This window comes from Sapajus apella, unplaced genomic scaffold (genome assembly GCF_009761245.1).
Source record: "Sapajus apella isolate SASKATOON/1434 unplaced genomic scaffold, GSC_monkey_1.0 scaffold211, whole genome shotgun sequence".
NCBI classification, from domain to species: domain Eukaryota; kingdom Metazoa; phylum Chordata; class Mammalia; order Primates; family Cebidae; genus Sapajus; species Sapajus apella.
In genome coordinates, this window is record NW_022437151.1 from 652,422 (window position 1) to 679,159 (window position 26,738).

Consider the following 26,738-nt stretch of genomic DNA (forward strand, 5'->3'; position numbering starts at 1 on the left):
CTACTTGTGCACTCTACTTCAGTGAAATTTCTCTTGCCAAAGTCTGCAATATCTTATTTATCAATTTACCCTTATGACTTGATTTATAGCACCTGACGCTACTGCCATCTGAGATTCATTTATCCCTTGGGCTCAGTGACATCACTCTTCTGCCTTTTCTCCCACATAAAGGGCCATTCCTTTTCATCTTTGCACAACTGCTTCATTAACTTCTTGTATACTGACGTTTTCCTGGGCTGTATCCATGATCCCTTTCTTATTCTAATCTATACATTCTCATGGCCAATTTATATGTGCCATGCTTTTCGCTACTAACTATATCTTAGCTACTCCTAAGCCATCCAGCTTACACTGCCCTTTTAGATTTGGATGACTGATTTTTTTTTTTTTTTTTTTTTTTTTTTTTTTTTTTTTTTTGAGACAGTCTTGCTGTCACCCAGGCAGAAGTGCAGTGGCATGATCTCGGCTCACTGCAACCTCTGCTGCCCAGCTTCAAGCAATTCTCCTGTCTCAGCCTCCTGAGTAGTTGGGACTACATGCACCCATGCCTGGCTAATTTTTGTATTTTTAGTAAAGACAGGGTTTCACCATATTGATGAGGCTGGTCTTGAACTCCTGACCTCAGATGACCCACCCGCCTTGGCCTCCCAAAGTGCTGAGATTACAGGCATAAGCCACCGTGCCTGGCCTGGATGACTAATTTGACATGTATAAAAATCAAACTGTTTACCCCTACATTGCCTACAAGGCATATCATACCACCATCCATCAAGGTAACTAAGAAACCTAGCAGTTAATCTACCCTGTGTGCCAATCACCTTCCCCAATTATTTGACTGCAAAAACTATGCCCTATCTATTCTTACTACATTAGTATTTGCAACATGTTCTTCACTGACTACCCTTGCTTGAGCTTAGAGCCTCCTTCAACAATCATTGGAGGTTGAATTCTAGGCTTCAGTCTGTCTGTTCAGCTGTCTTCAATCTCCTAACTTCATCCTCTATACATTGATACAATAGTTTCCATTACTTAAAATCGTTACTTGGTACCCTAAATTTCAGAATAAAAGTCAAATTCCTTAGTTTGGCAAGTAAGACCTTTTGTTACCTAAGCGTATCTTTTTTCATTACTTTCTATAGATTCTCCACAAATATAACATGCTGTCACCCACCCACCTACACCTTTGTCTACGTGGTTCCCTCTATTTAGAATCTCACTTTATGAAGAATATCTATTATTCTTTCAAAGCTGGGCTCAGGAATTGTGGTCTCTGGGATACTATTGCTGGTCTCTCCTGGTTCGCTGGGTTAGTCTCCCTTCCTTATTTCTGCATCCCAGGCACATCTCTCCATTTGTATTCTGCAACACAGTATCATAGCTTACCTATTTATCTGTGAAAACCTCTTTAACACATTATAATTTGTTTACTCCTTTTAATCTCTTCTCCACCCACACAATTCATGACTTCTTTAAGGTAAGTTCTGTTTCTTTCATCTATGCAATTTCTAGAGCTCAGGATAGTATCTGGCGCAAACTCAGGCTTAAACATACATACTGAGTAAACCAGTTTTAAAATTTACAATTATTTTTTAAAAATTTCCTTTGCGGTCTGAAACTTTTAAAAACTAGAAAACTCCATAAAGAACACAATCTTTTATTTCATAAACTGGTAACTTTTGAAGACTGTCACAGGTGATAGGCTCTTTAAACAGGTAGGATTTCATCTGCAGCCAACTAAAAAATATTAATAGCTTTAGCCTTGAAGTGATTGTCTAAACAAACAAAATGCTTCAATCTAAATCATCTAACATTATTGTTCAGAGCATAGCAAGTATGGTTTCATAATAAATATGACCTCAAGGCAATAAAGAAAAATTTCTGAAAATTAAACTAGGAAATGTGTAAAAAATATTGGAGGCTATTTAGATGTTTGGAAATAAATAGAACAAGAACAGTTTCTCTTTTTTAATAAAAGCCATGCACAAAGTTTGACACTAGGTCAGGAAAAGGTAAATTCCAGACACTTGAGAGGTAGTTCAGTTAGTTTTTATCTCTTATTTGGTCCTTTGCTCTAATATTGCATATATATATACACACACATACACACACACACGCAATATTCCAAAAATGTTTATGAATTATTGCAGTATTTGCAATAGTTGCACATAGTGGCTACGAAATATTTTACAGTATTATTTTTCCCCAGGGGAAAGCATGAATGCAGTCCCCCACTATCACAGATTATGCAGTTGAGTTTCCCACATTTGGGGAAATCACAGGGGTCAACACATCTCGAGTACAATGGATAAGCCTTGCTCTGAAAAACCACCTTTGTGATCATGTTATCTCCTCTGCCAGGTAAGCACATGTTGCATGCACGTGTGTGTGTGTAATTATTTTTTTTTTTTTTGAGACAGAGTTTTGCTCTGTTGCCCAAGCTGGAGTGCAGTGGCACAATCACAGCTCACTGAAACCTCTGCCTCCTGGGTTCAAGCGATTCTGTCTCAGCCCCCTGAGTAGCTGAGATTACAGGCATGTGCCACCACACCCAGCTAATTTTTGTATTTTTAATGGAGATGGGGTTTTTACCATGTTGGCCAGGCTGGTCTCGAACTCCTACCCTCAGGTGATCTGCCCACCTCAGCCTCCCAAAGTGATGGGATGACAGGCGTGAGCCACTGTGCCTGGCCTATTGCATATATTTTTAAGATCAATTATTTTGTTTGCTATTAAAATGTTTGCTGTAATAAATATGCTTATTTTTATACAATAGCTTATACAGTTGTTTTTCTAATGAAAACTCCAGCACCTCGGCACAGAGTTTTCTCATCCTTGCATATCATAGATAGCATATAATGCTAATAAAGAGATTTTAAAAACATACCTTTTATCTTACAAATGGCCAACTTCAACATCTGCAACAGTGAATTGTCTTAGGATATTTTTTAAAGTGGGTGACTAGTATGAAAGCTTTCCCTATATGTATTACGTAGCTCAAGTTTTGAGATACTAAAAGTTTTCTCTATTTCATTCTCAAGCATGTATTCTCTGATGAGTTTTGGTTTAAGGCTTTCACACATGCAAATCAGCTTTTAAGGAGTCCTCTTCAATGTGAATTTTATAATGATTAGTGAGGGATGACCTCTGGCTAAAGAGTTTTCCACATGCATTACATTCATAGGGTTTCTCTCCAGTGTGAATTCTTTGATGTGCAATAAGTGATGAGCTTTGTCTAAAAGTTTTTCCACATGTATTACATTTAAAGGGTTTTTCTCCTGTATGAATCCTCTGATGTTGTATAAGAGCTGCACTTTGGCCAAAAGACATCCCACATTCTAAACATCGATATGGTTTCTCTCCAGTATGAATTCTCTGGTGATTACTAAGGGATGAGTTACACCTGAATGTTTTGTCACATTCGTTACACTTATAGGGTCTTTCTCCAGTATGCATTCTCTGATGTTGAATGAGAGCTGAACTCTGTCTGAAGGCTTTTCCACATACTTTACATTTACATGGTTTCTCTCCAGTATGAATTCGTTCATGAATAATAAGCGTTGAGTGGGAACTTAAGGCTTTACCACATTCATTACAATTATACAATTTCTCTCCAGTATGAATTATTCGGTGTCTATTAAGTCGTGAAATAGAAGTGAAGCCTTTCCCACATTCATTGCATCTATAGGGCTTTTCTCCAGTGTGAATTCTTTCATGTTGAATAAGAGATGCACTCTGACTGAAGGCTCTCCCACATTCACTACATTTAAAAGGTTTCTCTCCAGTGTGAATTCTCTGATGATAACGAAGGGATGAGCTAGACTTAAAGGTGTTGCCACATTCATTACATAAGTAGGACTTTTTTCTGAGATGAACTTTCTGACATCCAGAAAGGGATGTGCTGTAACTGGATGGCTTCCTACCTGGATTATATCTATGGGGATTTTCTCGAGCGTGGATTTTTTGATGTATAAAAAGGCCAGACCTTCGACTGAAGGATTTACCACATTCTTTACATCTATAGCATTTCTCCACAGTATGGGTTCTTAGATGCTTACAAAGGGATGCACTATGGCTGAAGGCTTTCCCACATTCTTTACATAAGTAGGGTTTCTCTCCTGTATGAGTTCTTTGATGTTGAATAAGAGCAGAACTTTGGCTGAAGGCTTTTACACATTCTTTACATTTAAATAATTTTTCTCCAGTGTGGTTTTTCTGATGTTTACGAAGAGATGAATTGTGAATGAAGGCTTTTTCACATGTATTGCATTTATAGCGTTTCTCTGCTGTCTTGATTTTTGATTGGTTAAGTAAATTTGAATTCTGCTTGAAACTATTTCTTTGTATTTCACAATTTGACAGAGTTTTCTCTCTAGCAAATCTCTGTTGCTTGATGAACACTGATTCTACGTAGAAGTTTTGACCAAATTCAACATTTTTATGGCTTCTGTCTACAGTGAGGATTTTTGTATGGGTAATTGAAATTATTTGTAAATTTTCATTTTTGTCTTGCTGTTTATTTAATTTCTCTTCATATATGCAGGGTCTTTCTGATATGAAGTTCCAGGGTTCATCCCTTTTCAGTCTTTTCCTCATCAGCTCCTGAAATGAATCCTGAGTTTGAGTTGTCTTTGTCATTTTAGGATTGCTCTTACATCCTGAAAAACAAAAAAAGAAAGCAATTGCCAATGATTCATGTGACTGGCTGAGACTAAATGTGTAGAAGGAAGATTAATGATATCTCAAGGAGGGTTTGCTTTATGACTAAAAGACAGTAAGAAGACAAAATTTTTTAAAACACTACATAAAATAATGGATGACAGCTGAACTGGCAAGTGAACAAAAAAATAAAGCAAACTCATTTTAGGTGGGTGAGTGTGTAAAAGTGACCAAGAGAATGGAGTGAAGGGATTAGAGAAGGAGGAGGCATATAAATTTAGGAAATATAGTTTGGTACCCAAAGCCTCTGATGGGCTCATAAATTACCCCATTCCTATGATTATGTATACTCCCCTGAATGTCTTCCCTCCTTTTCCTACATTCCAATCTCCTTTGTATCCTTCAGATTCAGTTCAAATGTTAACTCCTCTGTGTACCTTTTCCTAACAACTCACTCCCCTTATTATAGCACTTATTACAGTACGTTAAATGCATATAAGAAAGAAATAATATACAACTAGAGATGCTGAGAAAATCTTCAACAAAATTCAGCACCATTGACAATAAAAACACTCAAACAAAAATGAACTGAGGGACACTTCCTCAACATGATAAAATACATAGACCTTTTTCCTAAAGCTACTATCTTATTAAATATACTAAAGGTATTTCCACTATGCTCAAGAACAAGACAAAGACATCCATTACTTTCCCTACAATTTAACACTGTATTAGACATATTAACCAATGCAATCAGATAACATAAATCAATTAGGGATGAGTTAAGAGAAAGTAAAACTACCTCTATTTGCTGACAATATAATATTAAAAAGTGCAGAGAATGAATGATAAAAATCATTCAGTGAAGTAATTGGATATAAAATTGACACATTAAAATCAATAACCTTTGTTTACACAAAGGATCAGAATAGTAAATATACAAGTCGTATGAAAAGCCTACATGAGGGAAATTTTATACCAGTCTTAAATGACATTAAAGTATATCTGATGGATGACATTAAAGTATATCTGAAGAAATAATCACCTCTCCTATTCCTGTATGTAACAACATTATAAAAATGTCACTGCATTAAGACAGGATATAGATAGGATTTCTCAACCTCAGATTACATTTTGGGCTAGATAATTTAGTTGTGTGGATAGTGTGGGCTGCCCTGTGTATTGTGGAATGTTTAGCAGCATACTTGATATCTCCACCCAACAGATATCAGTAGCACCTCCCCCTCACAACTCCTCCCTCCAGGACACGACAAGCAAAATTGTTTCAAGACACTGACAAATGACAGAATCACTCCTGGTAGATAATCATTGGAATAGATTAATGCAAAAATGATCATGAATTGATAGCTGCTGAAACTGGATGATGGGCTGGGTAATCCCAGCAATTTGGGAGGCCAAGACAACAGGATCCCTTGATCCCAAGAGTTCGAGATCAGCCTGGGCAATATAGTGAGATCCTGTCTCTAAAACAAACAAACTAACTAACTAACTTAGCTGGGCATGGTGGCACTCCTCTGAAGTCCTAGCTACACAAAAGGCTGAGGCAGGAGGATCACTTGAGCCAAGGAGGCTACAATGAGCCATGATTACATAACTGCAATCTAGCCTGGGTGACAGTGAGAGATCCTGTCAAGATAGACAGACAGAAAGAAGGACGAAGGATGGAAGGAAGGAGAGGGAGGGAGGGAGGGAAAAGAAAAGAAGGAAGGATAAAGAGAGAAAGAGAAAGAGAGAGAGAAAGAGAAAGCGAGAGAAAGGAAGGGAGGAAGGGAGAAAGGGAGAGGAAGGGAGGAAGGGAGGAAGGGAGAGGAATGGAGGAAGGGAGAGGAAGGAAGGGAGAGGAAGGGAGGGGAGAGGAAGGGAGGGGAGAGGAGGGAAGGGGAGGGATGAGACGAGACAAGACAGAAAAGAAATTGGACGACAAATGGGAAATTATATTATTCTCTCTATTTTTATATATGCTCAAACTTTTCCACAACAAAACTAAAAATGAAGGTTTCTTCTACCTTCTGTCTTTCCTTGTAACAGGAGTGAATGGGTTAACCTTTTTCCTCTTATAGACCATACCTACTAAGAGACTTGCAATTTAAAAACTGGTTTCTGCAAAAAAATCAGCACACAGGCTGGGCGCAGTGGCTCCTGCCTGTAATCCTAGCACTTTGGGAAGCCATGGCAGGTGGATCACCTGAGGTCAGGAGTTTGAGACCAGCCTGGTCAACATGGTGAAACCCCATCTCTACTAAAAACAAAAATTAGCCAGGAGTAGTGATGCATGCCTGTAAACCCAGCTACTCAGGAGGCTGAAACAGAAGAATAGTTTGAACCTGGGAGACAGAGGCTGAAGTGAGCCGAGATGGCGCCACTGCACTGCACTCCAGCCTAGGCAACAGAGCGAGGCTCCACCAAAAAAAAAAAAAAAAAAAAGAAGTCAGCACACAGAGGACAAGGTCCTAAAAATATATTTCCTTTAAAAACAAACTTTCGGCCAGAGTGGTGGTTCACACCAGCACTTTGGGAGGTTAAGGCAGGTGATCACTTGAGGTCAGCAGTTCGAGACCAGTCTGACCAACATGGTTCTACTAAAAATACAAAATTAGCGAGTGTGGTGGTGCATGCCTATAATCCCACCAGCTACTTGGCAGGCTGAGGCAGGAGAATCACTTGAACCTGGGAGGTAGAGGTTGCAGTGATCCAAGATCGCATTATTGCACTCCAGCCTGGGTGACAAGAGCAAAAACTCCGTCTCAAAAAAAAAAAAAAAAAAAAACTTTCTAAGTGGAAAATTTAAATACTTATCAAATGACAAAATATATGTTTATTTATTTTCAGAGTACTTCGTAACTGTGACTTTTATGCAAGACCTCACCTTCAGCATACCTCAACCAACAGACATCAGTAGCACCTCCCCCTTAAAACTCCAGATGGTGGCATACTACATACTACCTACATACTTGAAGACAGAGAATGCCAAAAGTGTGAAATAAATGTGAGATAAAAGAAAAAGTGGATGTCAGGGAAGATGGTAGAGTAGGAAGCAGCAAGGTTCTATCTATCCACCTAGACAAGTGAGCTGTCAGAATCTGTCTGATGCAACTATTTTGAAACTCTGGAAACTATTTGAAGGCTTGCAGCTTCTAGGGGAAGGCCTGACCAGTAAAGTGAAATTAATTTCAGTTGGCAGCAGCTACCCATGTCTAATCCCTTAAACTCACGGCTTGCAGCTGTACTAGCCTCCCTAGAGTGGCCTTTGGTGGCCAAAGTGGCAATAAACACCTTGCTCTTCAAATAATGGGGATCTTGGGTTCAGACTGCAAATTATCGCTGTGAATCACAGAGGTGCAGACACAAATGCAGGCTGGCATTTCTGCAATCCCCAATGACCTGCTGTGCTTCCAGAGGATTTAAGGAACAGTGCCTACTATTTTCCCCTTCTGTTTCTTCCTTTTCCTGCTTTGGGGAATCAGACATTTAAGGATAAGGATATTTGGCGCAGTGGCTCACACCTGTAATCCCCGCACTTTAGGGGGCTGAGCTAAGTAGGCAGGTCGCTTGAAGTCAGCAGTTCAAGACCAAGCCTGGCCAACATGGGGAAACCCCAGCTCTATTAAAAATACAAAAATTAGCCTGGTGTGGTGGCAGGCACCTGTAATCCCAGCTACTTGGGAGGCTGAGACAGAACTTGAACCTGGGAGGCGGAGGTTGCAGTAAGTCAAGAAGATGCCACTGCACTCCAGCCTGGGTGACAGAGTGAGACTCCATCTCAAAAACAAAACAAAATAAAAGTAAAGCAAATGCGCACATGGGGAATTTAGAAAGTCACTGCACAAGGCCAGGGAAGACCTGAGCTCAGAAAAAAATATGAGAAGATCTTCAGTTTATATATACCTTAGGCTAATTCCTGGACTAGTGACACCCTACAACAATAAGAAAACAAAACCAACAACCAGCAAATCTTACAGAAGTGAGAGAATCTGATCCCCAGAGTTATAACACTGTAAGACAATAATAATAATAATAATAACAACAACAAGGAATAAAAAAAATAAAAAACTAGGCCAGGTACGGTGGCTCACACCTGTAATCCCAGCACTTTGGGAGACCAAGGCGGGTGGGTCATGAGGTCAGGAGTTTGAGACCAGCCTGGCCAATACGGTGAAACCCTGTCTCTAAAATTAGCTGGGCATGGTGGCACACACCTGTAGTCCCAGCTACTCGGGAGGCTGAGACGGAAGAAGCACTTGAACCCAGGAGGCAGAGGTTGCAGTGAGCCAAGATCGTGCCACTGCACTCCAGCCTGGGTGGCAGTGTGAGACTCTGTCTCCAAAAAAATTAAAAAAGGAAAGTATGGTTCAGTCAGTGGAACAAAATAAATAGAAAACATCTATGAATAAGACCAGATGGTGGCATACTATACAAAGACAACTATCATAAAGATGCAGAGAGAGCTAAAGGAAAATATGAATGAGTCATGAAAATGACGAACAAATGGAAGTATCAATAAAAAGAAAACAAAACGAAACCAAGAAGAAATTCTAGGATTTCAAAGTATAATAACTGAAATGAAAATTTCACCAGAGAAATTCAAAAGGTGTAAGCAGGCCATAAGAAAAATCAGCAAACTTTTTAAAGATAAGACAATTGGCCGGGCGCGGTGGCTCAAGCCTGTAATCCCAGCACTTTGGGAGGCCGAGGCGGGTGGATCACGAGGTCAAGAGATCAAGACCATCCTGGTCAACATGGTGAAACCCCGTCTCTATTAAAAATACAAAAAATCAGCTGGGCATGGTGGCGCGTGCCTGTAATCCCAGCTACTCAGGAGGCTGAGGCAGGAGAATTGCCTGAACCCAGGAGGCGGAGGTTGCGGTGAGCTGAGATCGCGCCATTGCACTCCAGCCTGGGTAACAAGAGTGAAACTCCGTCTCAAAAAAATAAATAAATAAAATAAAATAAAAAAATAAAGATAAGACAATTAAAATTACTTGAGTCTAAGAAAAAAAAAAAAAAATTTAAAAAGTGAACAGAACTTAAGGGACATGCAGCATGCCAAAAAGCAGGCCAAAATATGCATCATCCTGGGACCCTAGCATGGCCACACCAGCCCTGCCTAGGCTCTCAGGCCAGTAGCAGCTCTGTACTTCCCTGGGACAGAGCTCCCAAAGGGAGAGGGGCAAGCTGTCATTTCTGCTGTGCCACAGCCCTCATTGCTATTGACCTCAGGTTCCAGAGGGTGCACAGTGATTAGCGACTGGAGCAGAACCCCAGCAGAGCACAGCCACCCCACAAAAAGCGGCCAGACTGTTTCCCACAGGGGTCCCCATTTCCACTTCTCCTTACTGGCCAGAGCCCCCTGACCTAGGACTCCAGCACAACCATCAAGCCTACCTGAACACTTCAGATGAAGGTGGCACATTTCTCTGAGGAGGAAATCTGAGAGAGAACCCATAGCCCCTCCACCACTATAGCTAAAATGGGACTACACTATCCACCCTTGGGTCGGGGAAGGAACACAGGGCCCAGTTGCTACACTGGAACCTCTAGTACACCACAGATAGATACTACATGGAGACAAGCCCAGTCTCTCTACCTTGTGAGCCTCCATCCCCAACTCTTCACCAGGCAGGGACCCTGTGAAGAGCTGTCCCACCCCTAGCTGAGCATTCCTACTGGTAGTGGCTCTGTGCTTCCCTGAAGAAGGGCTCCCAGAGGCAACTGACAGCCCCTATGCCACTGCCACAGCAGCAGTTCTGCACCTGCTGCTCTCAGTCTGGGGAAGAAACAGTGAAGCCCTCACTTGCGCTTCCAGCATACCACAGTCACCATGTGGACAGGAGCCCAGTCTCTTCTCCCTGTGAGCACCAAAACCCCACTCTTCACCAAGCAGGTCCCGTGCCTCAGGCCAGCAGCCTAGCCACTTCACCCCTTGGCTGAAGATTCCCAGTAGCAGTGGCTCTGTGTTTCTGAGGTGGGGCAGACAAAGGCAATCCAAAGTCCCTCTGTCGCTGCCACTACAGTGGTACTGCCCTTGCTACACTTGGACTGGGGAAGGACCAAAGACCCTGAGTACTTTAGCTGTACCTCCAGCAAGCTGCAGTTGCCATAAGCAGCAGCCAGTTTGTCTCCCTGGTGACCTCCCTTCCCCCTGCCAGCTCCTCCTGCTCCTCACCAGGCAGGGCCTCCCTCCCCATTTTGGCCACAGGGCAGCCACCCCACCCTGGGCAAACTGCACTGATTGATAGTGGTTCGGCATCTCTTTAGGGTAGAGTCCCATAGACAAGTGAAAGGCTCTCTGCCACAACCACCATCAAAGTCCCTTCCCCTGTTGCCTCCAAGCTAGGAAGGGAACATAAACCGAGATCACCCCAGAGCTGTGGTGGGCAGCCCGGCAGTGCCAAACTGAGATGTGAAGCCGGCACTCGAGTGGGAGAGGTGATCACATTTTCAGAGCACTGAGGGGCACGGCTGCAATCTTAAGGAAATACAGAGGAGCAACATAGCTGCGTAAGAGTCTACCTAATGGCCATTACACTTAAGCGCCATCTACCAGACCACAGCCCAAACTTCAACACCAAAAACACTTTACTAACATACCCCTCTGTGAAACCAGGATCAGAATTCAGATACAAATAAAGGCCCTGCACAAAGCCCTAGCCCTCTGAAAACATCCAGAAAAGAAGTCAACTGACTGTACTCAAATTACACCACAGTTAATGAAACATAAGCTCACAGATGAGAAAGAACCATCACAAGAATTCTGGCAAATCAAAAACCCAGGGTGTCTTCCTTCCTTCAAAAGACTGAACTAGTTTCCCAGCAAGGGCTCCTAAGCAGGCTGAAATGACAGAAATAGAGCTCAGAACACGGATAGGAACAAAGATCATCAAGATTCAGAAAGCTGAAACCCAATCCAAGGAATCTAAGGATTACAGTAAAATGACAGAGGAGCTGACAGACAAAATGGCCATTTTAGAAAGAAACAAACTAAACTGATAAAGCTGAAAAACATACTACAAGAATTTCATAATGCAACTGAAATACAAAACAGACCAAGCTGAAGAAAAAAATCTCAGAGCTCAAAGACTGGCCCTCTGAACTCAGTCAGATAAAAATAAAGAAAAAAGAATAAAAATGAATGAACAAAACCTGAGAAACGTGGGATTATGTAAAGAGACAAAATCTACAACTCACTGGCATCACTGAAAGAGGTGGGGAGAAGGCGAGTAACTTGGAAAGCACACTTCAGGATTTTGCCCATGAAAACCTCTCCAACCTTCCTAGACAAGTCAATATTCAAACGCAGGAAACGGGCCAGGTGTGGTGGCTCATGCCTGTAATCCCAGTACTTTGGGAGGCTGAGGTGGGCGATCACTTGAGGCCAGGAGTTCGAGACCACCCTGGCCAAAATACTGAAACCCTGTTTCTGCTAAAACTACAAAAATTAGCTTGACATATTGGCGCACGCCTGTAATCCCAGATACGTGGGAGGCAGAGGCAGGAAAATACCTTAAGCTCAGGAAACAGAGGTTGCAGTGAGCCAAGATCACGCCACTGAACTCCAACCTGCTGGAAGCAGAATGTGTAAGACTCCATCTCAAAAAAAGATAAAAAAAAAAAAAAAAAAGTAGAGGACTCACATGATAAAAACTACAAACACTGATGGAAGCAAATAAAAAAGAGCTAAATAGAAAGACATATCATGTTCACAGATTGGAAGACTATGCACAGAAAACTGATATACAGGTTTACTGCAATTCCTATCAAAATCTCAGCATGATTCTTTTTGTAGCTATAGTAAGATTATTCTAAAATTCATGCAAACAAAAGAATAGATAAAAATTTTTAAAAAAAGAATAAACAAGAAATAATCACTCTACCCAACATTAAAGCATATATATAAACACTGTGTGGTATTGGGAGAGGAACAGAAACACAGATCAATGGAATGAAAAAGAAAACCCAAAACAACCCAACAAATGTGGCCAAGTGACTTTTGACAAAGGTGCCAAAGAATTCAGTAGAGGAAAGATAGCTTCAACAAATAATGGTGGAGCAACTAAACAGTCATATGCAAAAAAATAAACCTCACATCTAATACAAAAAAATTAACTCAAAAAAGGTCATGAACATAAATGAAAAATGTAAAACTATAGCACTTCTAGAAGTACATGGCAGAAAATCTTCATGATCTAAGTATAGACAAAATTCTTATATTTGACACCAAAAGCACAATCCATAAAAGGAACACTGATCAGCTGGACCTCAGCAAAATTAAAATTTTTGTTCTGCAAAAGAACCACTTAAGAGGATAAAAAAACAAACTACAGAATAGGAGAAAATATTTGCAAACCACGTATCTGACAACTACTATCCGGCATATATAAAGATCTTTCAAAACTCAACAGTAAAAACTCCAAATAACTCAATAGAAAATGAACAAAATACCTAGACACTTTATCAAATAAGAAACACAGGCCAGGTGTGGTGACTCATGCCTGTAATCCCAGCATTCTGGGAGGCCAAGATAGGTGGATCACTTGAAGTCAGGAGTTTGAGACCAGCCTGGCCAATAAGGTGAAACCCTATCTCCACTAAAAATGCCAAAAATTAGCCAGGCATGGTGGCATACACCTGTAATCCCAGCTACTCAGGAGGCTGACGCATGAGAATCGCTTGAACCTGGGAGGTGGACATTGCAGTGAGCAAAGACCACACCACTGTACTCCAGCCTGGGTGACATAGCAAGACTCTCTCCAAAAAAAGGAAATGCAATGGCAATTAAGCACATGAACTATGTTCAACATCAATAGATGATAGGAACACACAAATTAAAATCACAATGTATTTCACCATATACCTACCAGCACAGTTAAAATAAATAGTTGTACCAAGGCAAAATATAGGCAAAGATACAACAACACTGTATCATTCAAATGCTGCTGGTGAAATGTAAAATGGCACAGCCACTCTGGAAAAAAATGTGGTTATGTCTTCAAAAACTAAACATACAACTTCCACATGACTCAGCAATTCCACTACTGGGCATTTATTACATAGAAAACAAAACTAATTTTTCACAAAAACCTGCACATGAATGTTTATAACAGCATTATACTTAAATGTCAAAAACTAAATAATCCAGATGTCCTTCAACAAGTCAATGGCTTTACAAACTACGGTATACTCTATGGAACACTCATGACTCAGCAATTAAAAGTAATGAAGTATTGATGTATAGAACTATACAGATGAACTTCCAGAGAATTATGTTAGGTGGGACAAAAAGAAAAAAATCCCAAAAGGTTATATACATTTTATTACTCCATGTATGTGACATTCTTCAAATGATAAAATTATAGAATAGAGAACACATTAGTGATTTTCAGGACTTAAGGAAAAGAGGAGGCAGTGAACAAGAGGGAAATGGGTGTGTCTACAAACGGATACCAGGAGGGATCTCTGTGCTGACTGAAGGGATTTTTCTGTGTCTTCACTGTATCGATGTCGATATTTTGGTTGTGATATTATACCATGGTTTTGGAAACGAGTATAAGGTGGAATCTTTCTATACTACTTATCACAACTGCATATAAATCTACTATTATCTCAAAAACTTTTTCTAAAAAAAATTCCCCCAAAAAGTAAGAAAATCAAATTCATACCATTCTCCAAATCTAATCTCGTTCCAGTGTTACTATCTCATTGAATGACAACAGCCATCCCAGAACAAAGCAGAAACAAAGCAAGCATCCCTGACAACCCTATCTCGTGTATCTTCCACATCAAATACAAGTCCTGCTGGCTTTGTCTCCTGGACATCTATGGAACTGTTTCACTTCTTTCTGTCTTCAATACCACTAACCTAGTCCAAGTCAATTGTATAACAATGAATTGCATTCATTGTATAACTGGAAGCCTACCCTGGCCAGGGACTGTTTTAGGTTCTTGGAAAACAGGAGTAAATGAAAGAGGCAACACCTCCTATAGCAGCTAACAATGCAGAGGAAGAGACAGATCATGAAGATCTAGTTACTATTACACAGTGCTAAGCACAGGGAGGAAAATAAAACACACTGAGGACATAGCACGGGGGCTGGAGGGCCATGTGTCAGATGAGCTGTGGCTGTGTGAGCAGATGCCTGTGCAGCACAAGGAAGTGAGCGATGTGGGTGCATGACTACCATAAAGAACAGTCCTAGACAGAAAAAAGCAAGGGCAGAGGCCTGAGTGGGGGCCTGCTTGGTCCCCCTGACAAACTACAGGGCAGCCAAGGGTGATTAGAGGCCTCAAATGAGGGGCAGAGTGGAAGGAGATGAGGGTAAAGAGGCAGCCAGGGCAAGACCATGTAGGTCTCTGAAGGTCATGATGGAGACTTTGGGCTATGCTGTATGAGATGGAAACCACTGGAGATTTTGAGCATGGAAGCAACACAACTTGATTTCCTCTTTAAATAGATAATTCTGGAAGTTACAAAGAGAACAGATGTTGCTGGTAGGAAGGGAGGGGCAGGCCCTATGTAGGAGTCTTTGTTGGCAAACAAGAAAAAGACTAACTCATACAAATTAAACTGGAATAGACTGGGAGGTGAGGTGGTTCGGGTCTATAATCCCAGCATTTTGGGAGGCTGACATGGGAGGATCACCTGAGGCCAGGAGTTCAAAAACAGCCTGGGCAGCATAGCAAGATCCCCATCTTTACAAAATCAAGTAAAATAAAACAGGGCTATAGAGCATTGTGGTTACATTTCCACCTTAAAAGCACAGTCACTTTAAAACCATTCCAGGCCATTTCATCAGGGCTGCTGCTAAGCTACAGAGCATTCTGTGCAAATCAGGAAAAGACAGCCTCCACTGTGTGCAGTGGCAGCTCCAGCAAAACCTCACTGACCAATCCCCCCCCGCCGCTCACCACCCTGCACAATTCAGTCTGCCCAAGACGGCTTCTTGCAATAAGAAAACAAAGCAGGCTGGGTGTGGTGGTTCACACCTGTAATCTCAGCCCATTGGTAAGCTGAGGCAGGCGGATCACTTCAGGTCAGGAGTTCAAGACCAGCCTGGCCAACATGGCAAAACCTGGTCTCTACTACAAATGCCAAAAATTAGCTGGGCATGGTGGCATGTGCCTGTAATCCCAGCTACTCAAGAGGCTGAAGCACGAGAGTCACTTGAACCTGGGAGGAGGATACTGCAGTGAGCTAAGATCATGCCACTGCACTCCAGCCTGGGTGACAGAACAAGAGTCCATCTCAAAAGAAAATAACTTTGTACATTTTGAGGCTACCAGAGGTTCTAGAGAGTCCTGTCCCTGGGAGAACGAGTTTTTCTGTCACTGGCTGTTCAAGGGGTAGGTTTTTGACTAAAATGTTTTTTCTTTTTTAAAATCATATAAACATAGAGAGGGTCTATGTTACCCAGGTTATAAACATAGAGAGGGTCTATGTTACCCAGGTTGGTCTTGAGCTACTGGGCTGAAGTGATCCTCCCACCTCGGCCTCCCAAAATGCTGTAATTACAGGCATGAGCCACCATACCCAGCCTACAGGTTGAGTTTTTGGTTTCAGCTAGAGTCTGAGATAATTCCAGGAACATCCCAGTCCTTCAACCACGCTCTCAGTGAAGTGAGCTCTCATGGTAAAAGGAAGCTGTCTATCCTGAGGCAATCTTAGTGGAGGCAGACAGGAGCCACACCAGGGGTACAGCAGAGATGCAAACACATGTCAGCACCCTAGGAATGCCATCTGACTTCCATCTGACAAGAGGAGGAGGAAGGTCATCCCACCAAGAGGAACCAGCCAGGAAACAGCTCTGACATCCTTCACTTACTCAACAGCCTGCTCACGGTTTTCCTGCAGGGATATCCTCCCAAATCTGAAAAGGAACTGGATGACAACACTATCGGGGCCCCAGCATCCCTCTGGACAGCTCTAGACTCCAATCATATTTTCAGCCTGTTAATACTCACTTCTCCCTGGAGAGGAGACTTACTCGGCCATCAGATGCTCCCCAGGTGAGGGGAAAGGTAACAATTATTTTCCTCTAATCTTCCACACCAGATTCAGCCCACACATAATGGCCAGACTGACAACCACCTTAAATCTCACCTGGTTCCCTGCTGCTTGCATTCTGCTTACTTTGTGGTGGCCTCTGGCAGTTTATTAAATTTTAATTTAATATAAAATTAGTGTATTTCTCTCAAAGGGGAGTAAAAACACAGGTGTAATTCCCCTATAAATGAAAAGTTCAAGCCACCATCACAAGAAAGCTCTCTCTGGAACAGTAGCTATGTGGATCAAAGCTGCCTGCCCTGCAGCTCCTCGTTGGGCCCATGGCACAAGGAGCTGTCACTGAGCCCTCTGGACCTGACACGCCCTGCACTGTGGTCATCAGACTCTCCACATGGGCTGCGGGCTGCAGAACCCAGCCTGGGCCTGCCCTGGGCTACTTATGGCTCCTCAGAGCCTGTGCTTGCCTCTCAAGCACCAATCAAACCCTGTGACAGGGCCCGTGGCTCTCTCGGCTACCTGTTCTGCCTTCTCCTCACTGGCTTTACTTCTTTGGACCTTCATGAACACCATTCTTTAGGCCTGAGGCAATTCTTCAGTCCTTGAATCTCAGGCCCTTCCTCAGGGAAGCCTTTGCTGACACCGCCCTGCCTGCTCTGTGCTCTCACAGCACCAAGTGTCTTTCCCATATGGTCCTCATGTGAGTGTGTTCACCTTGTTCCCTTGCTAGATCGTGCACTACAGAAGTGCGAGATCTGCGTCTCTTTCTGCCCAATTCTATACCAGCAGCACTCAGCACAGCTTGCTCATCACTGACCAAGGGACAGCAAAGCTGTGGTTGAGGGTTCAACCTAGATCCCCCAGAGCCGGAGCCCCCCAGTTCAACACCTCTCAGTCCCCTACTGCCACAATGGCCCCTCCCCATTTCCTCAGGCTCTGTCACAGATTCCTCCTGCTTAAGTGTCTCACAAATGCTGTTTCCTGGATTCAGGCCTCTGGTTGGCCCCCTCACCCAGCCTGGTCCAGGCTTCCAATGCCCCTGTTGTGCTGATGGCTCCTTGACCTCCCTTGAATCTCGGCCCTGTCACTTATACACCTGCCCACCAGCGATCTCCATCTGATTACTTCACTTGCATCTCAAGTGAAATTCAGCCCACATCCGACTCCTCCTGTACCCTGATCACGCAGGCGCCTCCTCTTCCCTCATGAACTCACAGCAAGCGCCTTCGTCCAGACCCTTCCACGTCCTGCCTGCCACCCTCCATGACTGCAATCGCTCTGCAAGGCTTCCCGCCTCTAGTTTTGCCTCACTTTCAATCACAATGCTCCCAAAGTCACCATCTGTATTAAACTTGAATCACATAGAACGTCATGAATATATTCTCTTTGTGAAAAATTAAAATACTATATGTAAATAACGTCCCCTTTTTGTGGGATCCATTCTCAATCTTATTCCAAGTCTAACTAATGTCACCGTTAGCTATGGTGTATCCTCCTAAACATTCTCTCTGGGCTTACACACACATTACACATGCACATAATTTTCATTAAACATAAATGGTGACATCCTAACAATGCTCTGTCTTGCTGGGAGCTCTATCCATGTCCGTGGGCTCTTGTTTTCAGTGTGGCAATGTTCGCCAGAGAAAGGACACACCACAGGTCCCTTAGCTATTCTTACACCGATGAAGACTCAACTGTTTCTAATTCAGACCAATTTTTCTAAGATACCAAGGACCATATGATTCCCTGCCCAACTCCTTCAATGATTTCCAGGGCTCCATGGGACAGTTTCCACCTCTCAGAACTGTGCCAAAGCACTCACCACATGGCCCTTTCCTAGCTTTCTAGGCTACTTCCTTCCTTACTTCCTACTTTTCCCAAATACACACCCTGAGCTCAGCCAGAGTGAATTATTTGAAATTCCTTAAATAGTCTATGTTTGCTCAATGAATACATGAAAAAAACAGCCCTCTCCTGAAACAACAGGAAAGGGTAAGAAAAGAGACTCTGAGAGATTCATGGTGAAGCGATTACAAGGGAATAAGAGGAAGCTCATGTATACAAGCCTGGGCTCCTCCTTCCCCACCACTTTTTGAGTTCTGAGAAACCTCAAAGGAGCTTTCCAACAAATATTTCCAGGTTGTGCCTCCTCTCATTAACCAGACCCTTGTCTGCAGCCACCCACTTACCTAGAGAGGAGCTGCCAGAACAGTCCTTCTCCACCTTCCAGGGATCTTCTCCTTGCTGCAACAGGGAGATCACTTTTGGTTTGGTAAATGGGAGTCCTGCACATAGACAAAAAAAAAAAGTCTTGGTCTTGTTTTGACACAACAAAGTATGCCTTGATTACTAGAGTACTGTGACTTTTTTACAGAAGGAATGTTGTATGTATGAATGAATTAAAATTTATGAACAGGAATCTATGGAATGACGTATCAAGTAACTTTTTTAAAATGAGAAAACATCGTATGATTCCCTTTTGAAGGTGGGTTTTACAACAGTCACCTGGATGGAAAAGAGAAGTGCGAAAGGCAATGGTAGGTCGATGAAGGATGAGGTAAGCCCTCTGCTGAGAGATGAGCAAACAAACCACAGAACAACCAAAGCGGAAAAATGTTGCCTGAACTATGAGAGAATTTCTAATGTGAAACTGTGTAGTGGGAAGGGGATAATTATCAATACCCACTTATCAATACCCACCTGTCAATACGTGAAGCAATTCCACACTTATTAGGAGGAAGAAGGTTTTCAATGTTTATTTATAGAGACCTGATTTGTATAATCCTTAAACTCAGTTCAAGTTTTTTGGTGACCCACAGCTTTTATTCAGACAAGGAAATGCTGAGATATCCCAATTTTTTTGTTTGTTTTTTGAGATGGAGCCTCACTCTGCCCCCCAGGCTGGAGTACAGCGGCACGATCTCGGCTCACTCCAACAACCGCCTCTCGGGTTCAAGCAATTCTCCTGCCTCAGCCTCCCGAGAAGCTGGGATTACCGGCGCCTGCCACTGTGCCCAGCTAATTTTTGTATTTTTACTAGAGATGGGGTTTCACTATGTTGGTCAGGCTGGTCTCAAACACCTGACCTCGTGATCTACCCGCCTTGACCTCCCAAAGTGCTGGGCTTATAGGCGTGAGCCATGGTGCCTGGCCCAAGATATCACAATTTTTGAATTCTGTTTCTAAAGGGGAAATTTCCTTACCCAGTGAGACCAGGTTCCTATAGTTCTCCAGCATCACATCCCGGTACAAGTTTCTCTGAGAAGGAGCCAGCTTCCTCCACTCATCCCGGGTAAAGAGCACAGCCACATCCTCGAACGTCAGTGACACCTGTAAGGACAAGCTGTTCCAGCTCACCCAGGACCACCCTCAGAGTGAAGAGGGCAGCAGTGGGGAAGACAAGCTACCCAAGAAATGCTTCTGATACTATTCAAGCTTCTGAAGGTTCCAGGTCATTCATTTAATGAACGATTGGCCAGTAACAAAGATATACTGAGCAGCACACAGTGAGAGCCAGGCCTTTTCCAGCCACTGTAAGGGATGGGTAGAGGGATTAAGGCCATTAGTGGGAGTGTTAATTACTTTTTCATTGGCAATTTGATAATACATATTTAAAAACTTAGAACTGTATATAATCTTTAACTCACCAATTACTGTTAGGAACAGGGCACAAAATATATAAGCACAAGGATACTTATCATGGTGTTAGCAGCAAAAAATACTGGAAATAACCTACATATTCACTGATATAGGCTAGGTTAAATAATGTACGGCACTACCTGTGTGCTCATTCAAGCTTGAAGATAGTAATGATGAAAATCCGAATAAATCTATTTTACTGAATGCTTTACATGGGACAGATACTATTTTTAAAGCTTTATATTAATCATTAGTATATACTTCATGTAACCTTCACAATTACCCTATGAAGAAGATAGTTATTGTTCCCATTTAAAGAGAAATGAAGTCATTGAGAGGCTAAGAAATTTGTCTAAAGTCACACAGCTGTTCAGTGGTATAGCTGGGATTCCAATCCAGGCAGATGTCCTAGGCTCCATTTGGAAGTACTCTAAAACTGCCTCTCAAAATCTACCTAATAGTTAATAAATAAGATAATCCACACAATGCACTTAAAACCATAACAGGCTCACATTAAAGGTTCAAATGTTAACTATTATCACATTAATACAAATACACCATCATTAGAGCTGGTGGTATAAACTGCTATTTGTTAACATAAAAAGACATCCATGAAAATGCTAAGCACAAAAAGCAGGTTATATATATATCACTGTTTAATTTGTCCCCCTTCAAAAAAAATTTCAATATACACAGAAAATTATTGAGATATACAATAAACTGAATGACAGTGATTATCTCCAGATGGTGGGGTTAAGGGTGGTTTTATTTTCTATTGTGTATATGAAATACACACATAGTATACATTCATGTGTTGCATTAACGATGGAGGTACTTTCTGAGAAATGCATTGTTAAGCCATTTCCTTACTATGGGATATAAGAGACAAACCTGGATGATACGGCCACCTACATACCCATGCTATATGGTACAGCCTATTGCTCCTAGGCTATAAACCTGTACAGCACGTTACCCTACTGAATGCTATAGGAAACTGTAAAACAATTCTAAGTGTCTGTGTATATAAATATATTTCAACACAGAAAAGGTATGGTAAAATACAGTATAAAAAATAAGAAATGGTATACCTGGACAGAGTATTTGCCATGAATGGAGCAGGACTGGAAGTTGCCTGAGTAGTGAGTGAATGGGAAACTTAGGACATTACTGTGCATGACTGTAGATGTTTCAAACATTGTACACTTAGGCTACACTACATTTATTTTTTAAAAGTTTTCTTTTTCAACAACAAATTATCCTCAGCTTACTGTAACTCTTTTACTTTACAAACTCCTTAGTTTTTTCAAACTTTGACTTCCTTATAGTAACACTTACCTTAAAATAAACACATTGTATAGCTGTACACAAATATTTTCTTCCTTTACATCTTTATTCTATAAGCTTTATCCTATTTTAAAACTTTTATTTTTACTTTTAAAAACTTGTTAAAAACTAGGACATAGGGGCCAGGCGCAGTGGCTCACGCCTGTAATCCCAGCACTTTGGGAGGCCGAGGCGGGTGGATCACGAGGTCAAGAGATCGAGACCATCCTGGTCAACATGGTGAAACCCCGTCTCTACTAAAAATACAAAAAATTAGCTGGGCATGGTGGTGCGTGCCTGTAATCCCAGCTACTTAGGAGGCTGAGGCAGGAAAATTGCCTGAACCCAGGAGGCGGAGGTTGCAGTAAGCCGAGATTGCGCCATTGCACTCCAGCCTGGGTAACAAGAGCGAAACTCCGTCTCAAAAAAAAAACAAAAAAACCAAACTAGGACATAAACGTGCACATTAGTCTAGGCCTACACAGGGTCAGCATCATCAACGCCACTATCTTACACCTCTACGTCCTGTCCCACTGGAAGGTCTTCAGGGGCAATGATACACATGCAGCTGTCATCTTCTTTGGGAACAAAGCTTTCTTCTGGGTACCCCCGAAGAACCTGCCTGAGGCTCTTACAGTTAATGTTTAAAAAAATACACAAAAGGAAGACACTGTAAAGTATCAAGAATAGTATAATAAATACATAAACCAGCAACACAGTCAGATATTATCAAGTATTATGAATTATACATAATTGCATATGTTGTATACTCTTATAGGACTGGCAGGCTGCAGGGTAGGCCTGTTTAGACCAAAATCACCACAAAATAGGAGCAAAGCCTTGCACTACAATGTTACAATGGCTATTAAGTCAATAAAAAACGAATTTTTCAGTTTTTTTTTTTTTTTTTTTTTCCAGAGGACATCTTGCTCTGTTGCCCAGGCTGGAGTGGAATGGCGTAATCTCGGCTCACAAGCAGCTTCTGCCTCCTGGGTCCTAGCCATTCTCCTGCTTCAGCTTCCCGAGTAGTTGGGATTACAGGCACCTGCCACAATACCCAACTAATTTTTGTATTTTTAGTAGAGACAGGGTTTCACCATGTTGGTCAGGCTGGTCTCAAATTCCTGACCTCAGGTGATCCACCCACCTCGGCCTCCCACAGTGCTGGGATTACAGGTGTGAGCCACCACACCCAGCTACATTTTAATCTTTTTTTTTTTTTTTTTTTTGAGACGGAGTTTCACTCATGCTACCCAGGCTGGAGTGCAATGGCGCGATCTCGGCTCACCGCAACCTCCGCCTCCTGGGTTCAGGCAATTCTCCTGCCTCAGCCTCCTGAGTAGCTGGGATTACAGGCACGCACCACCATGCCCAGCTAATGTTTTGTATTTTTAGTAGAGACGGGGTTTCACCATGTTGACCAGGATGGTCTCGATCTGTTGACCTCGTGATCCACCCGCCTCAGCCTCCCAAAGTGCTGGGATTACAGGCTTGAGCCACCGCGCCCGGCTACATTTTAATCTTAAGCAACTACTGCCACATTTATGGTCTTTCATTGACCAAAACATCATTATGCAATGCACGTCTACATCAACATACACATACATATGTGCGTGTATATATACACATATCCAGAAACACAGTTTTATACCTACATATATGTACAAATGTTTTATTCTCTAAAATTAACACCATGACCCTGCGATATTTTTATGGTGAGCAAGAGTAACAAATTATTTGTAGAGCGGGTAAGAGTACAAGAAATGATGTTTTTTTTAAGGAAAGAATGCATAATCTGACTGGCAGACTAGAAAATGCATGAAATAATCTGAGCAATGAAAAACTGTGTGGCTGGAAAGGGCCCTGAGATGAGAACACAAGGTCCAAGGCAGCCAAGGTCCCAGGTCATGTGCTTTGCTATGACATGGCACATGTCATAGCATGTGGCAGGATCCTAACTCCAGTTTTCTAACTGTGAACTTTGTACTTTCTCTGGTCTTAGAATTCCCTTCATTGAATTTTACACACATGTCTACACAGTACTGATGCATGGGCAGCAAGGGCAGACAGGAAGGATGCTACAGAGATTCACTCAAACATAGGGATGCAGCAGGTTCCGGTCAGGAGAGCAGCTTGGCTCTGTTGGAAGGGAACAGGAATGCCTTGAAGGACAAACAGTAGCTCAAATGCATAATGCTCATTCTGTCCACACCCTCAGATCAAACTCCACTGTGTTCCCTTGGTCTAAAAGATAATGCCACATCGAAGATGAGCTCTGGTATCACGTGGCTAGATCTGCCCACGCTCTGAAAGACGCCAGAGAAACGACTGGGTGGTCCGAGAGAACTCAGAGCCCGACACAATTGAAATGTGCTCAGGTTACTTAACTTTCCTTAGTTTAACAGGTTCCTCACATGTAAAACAAAAATTTTAATTGTTGTGCTATTATGAGAGTGAGAAAACAAACGTAAAGCCCTCAGCCCATTCTCTGGTGTGCTAGACATTCAGTGGACATTATTATTGTCAGACAAAAAAACGAAAAAAGGATAACATCATCTGGGTCCTAAACACATTGTACAGCAGTTTCTATATTATCAACATTATTAATGTACTAACAATGTCACTCAGCGACCAAAACCACCACAAACTGAGCAGTAACTATGTGCCTAACCCTGATCTAAACGTTTTCCATACACTAACTCATGTAAGCCCCTCATCTACGCTGGGAAGTGGACACAGTTGTTATTCCCATTTTAGAGGTGAGAAAACTGAGGCACAGAGAGGTGAAGCCCAAGACCCACAAACAGCAACAAAAGAGATGGATTAAAATGCGGCCATCCGGCTTGACAGCCCTACTTCCTAACCACCACGTATGCTGCCTCTGTACTACTGATATCCCATGAAACCCTTCCTGAGGCTACCTGAGGGATCTTGTCTCTGTCCTTGGAGTCAAGTGACCTCTCCAACTCTGTTCATTCTTCTCTCACCTAGAAAGGGTGGCCTTCTCATTCCCACTACACAAAAATGAAAACAGTGTAGATCAGTTTTCAAGAGTGATACAAGCAAAGGATATGATTTACAAAGAGGAAGAAAAAAAACTAAAAACTACCGTTGGAGAAGCCTGGGGAAGGGGTGATGTTATGAGGATTCTCAAGAGTGAAAAGAAAAAGTATTCTTGCAAAGGATACGAAGGGATACGTGCGTGAGTGAAGGAGGCAGGGACTGTTCTCAAGGGGTGCATGTTTGTTCTGTCCGTAGTGATATACACACTTGTAGCATCTTACTTGTCAAATTAGTCACACAATGGATTGAAATTAGTGAACAAAGTGCGTTTATTAAGAAAAAAGAATCACTAGACATGGATGGGGAGGGTGGGTGGTTCTCCTTACAGAATCCACCACTCCTAAGGACAGACCAGCTACTCCAAGGGAAAAGGACTTGGGCTCCATCCTGGCTGAAGATAGCCCTGGGTGATGAAACTTTTAGTGGGAAAATCCATTTACTGAGATCTGGGACGGCAATGAGCTCACCTGGGGCCTCGCTTCCGGCTGCCCAGCAGCCATGTCCTCTTTCTGGGCTCTCCCCTGAGGGCGGTGCAGTCTCCAGAAGGCAGATCTGAGAAGAGAAAGGAAGTCAGGAGGAAGCCCCTTCTGCTTGCCAGCCCTGGAATTCTCAGTTCTGAAACCCGACCCCGCGCGTCCTCAGAGGGAGGCGCCAGGAGCTCGCAGACGAGCAGCGCTGGGCCGCCCGTCCAGGACCAGGTCTCGTGGGCTCTGGGCTTCCGGACCGGACGCTGGACCCGCGGCGGCAGCAACAACCCGCTGAGCCCACTAGGGCCAGGGCCCGCCCCGAGCTGCTGAGTTCCTCGGCGCCAGGTCGCACTGCCAGCACCCACTGCACCGCTCAGGAAACTGAGGCAGCGCCAGGGCACCTGCCCCGTTCACGCCCCTGCGAGGCTGGCCCGGGATTCCCAACACGATGACCCCGGGGACGACTTCCCTCCACCCCAAGCCTTTTTCCACCCGGTTCCTCTGCCTCCTGCCAAGGAATCATCTCCTGACTTCCACAGCAAACGGCTTTGAAGAGGAAAGCGTTAGGTTTCCAGAGGAGGGAGGTGCGGCCATCATGGGGACGGACACGGAAACCGGAGCCCGGCTGCGTCCGCCCTGAGCTCGGAGTCTCGTCGCCCCGAGTCCGCGAGGCCCACACGGCGCGCACAGGGCGGACCCGGGAGGAAACGCCTGGCCCAGCGTCCACGGCCGGCAGCGGCGAGCCCGAGCGGAGGCATCGGCGGCTGCGCGGCAGCGGTCCGCGGGGGACGAGAGTCCAAGGCCCGACGCGGGGGCTGGTGACAGACGCAGGGGTGCCCGCCCGCGCCCACAAAGGCTCTCGGAGCCGCGGCGGCCGCAGGGCGTCCCAACGCTCGGCGCCACCGCCTCCAGGCCCGGCCCGCCTCCGCCGCTCACCTCCCCAGACTCGGGCGTTCCTGGGACGCACCTCCCCAACCGCGCTTCGCAGGATTGAGGCTTCAAAATCGCCCAAACGGACTGCAGCCTCACTAGCCGGCGGCGTCTGAGCTACCTTAGTCCCCGCGCCGCTCAATCAGCTGCTAACGTTCCGCGGCGCGCCGGGGACCGTGAGGGGCGGAGCGGCCGCTGAGTCCTCTGGGAAATGGAGTCCACGGGAGGACGCTGGCATTCTGGGAAGTGTAGTTCCACGCGTTTGAGGCGGGGTCCTGGCTAAGCTGTTAGGCACCCAGACGTCACGAGAGGGCCCCTGTGAGCTGGAAGGCCCCGGGTTCCTGGTTTTTCGGAAGAGAAGGGAAGGTTCCTGGAGGCCAGTAAGGCAACTGTGTCTGAAGCTGGATTTCCACATGCAAGAGATGAGCATGGACCCTGACCTTATACCATACATAAAAATTAACTCAAAATTGATCAAAAACCTAAATGTGAGACCAAAATTTTTTATAAACTATTAAAATAAAAGGGGAAAACTCTAGGACGTGGCAATGATTTCTTGAATATGATACCAAAAGCACAGATAACAAGAGCAAAAATAGACAAATAGGACTACATCAAACTTAAAAACTTTGGCTAATCAA

At 43.4% G+C, this 26,738-nt stretch overlaps 1 protein-coding gene and 1 non-coding gene across 7 annotated transcripts; both read right to left on the reverse strand.

Annotated features, from left to right (window-relative positions):
* Positions 1-2,203: 2,203 nt before the first annotated feature.
* Positions 2,204-2,366, reverse strand: LOC116544300. Its single transcript, XR_004265878.1, has one exon. It is a non-coding gene; the product is annotated as a U1 spliceosomal RNA (small nuclear RNA).
* A 363-nt stretch (positions 2,367-2,729) lies between these two features.
* Positions 2,730-26,240, reverse strand: ZNF354B (zinc finger protein 354B). 6 transcript variants are annotated; one of them, XM_032270501.1, is made up of 6 exons: positions 26,104-26,238; positions 25,168-25,252; positions 24,559-24,651; positions 19,879-20,005; positions 18,865-18,960; positions 2,730-4,655 (listed from the first exon to the last, which is right to left on the reverse strand). In XM_032270501.1, exons 4-6 carry the CDS (start codon positions 19,910-19,912, stop codon positions 3,073-3,075), a joined length of 1,713 nt encoding a protein of 570 aa, XP_032126392.1. In that variant the 5' UTR covers positions 19,913-20,005; positions 24,559-24,651; positions 25,168-25,252; positions 26,104-26,238; the 3' UTR covers positions 2,730-3,072. The 6 variants fall into 6 exon arrangements, with proteins under 6 accessions (XP_032126392.1, XP_032126390.1, XP_032126391.1 ...); XM_032270499.1 differs by lacking the exon at positions 24,559-24,651 and having other exon boundaries at positions 26,104-26,240; XM_032270500.1 differs by lacking the exon at positions 24,559-24,651 and having other exon boundaries at positions 26,135-26,153.
* Positions 26,241-26,738: the final 498 nt, after the last annotated feature.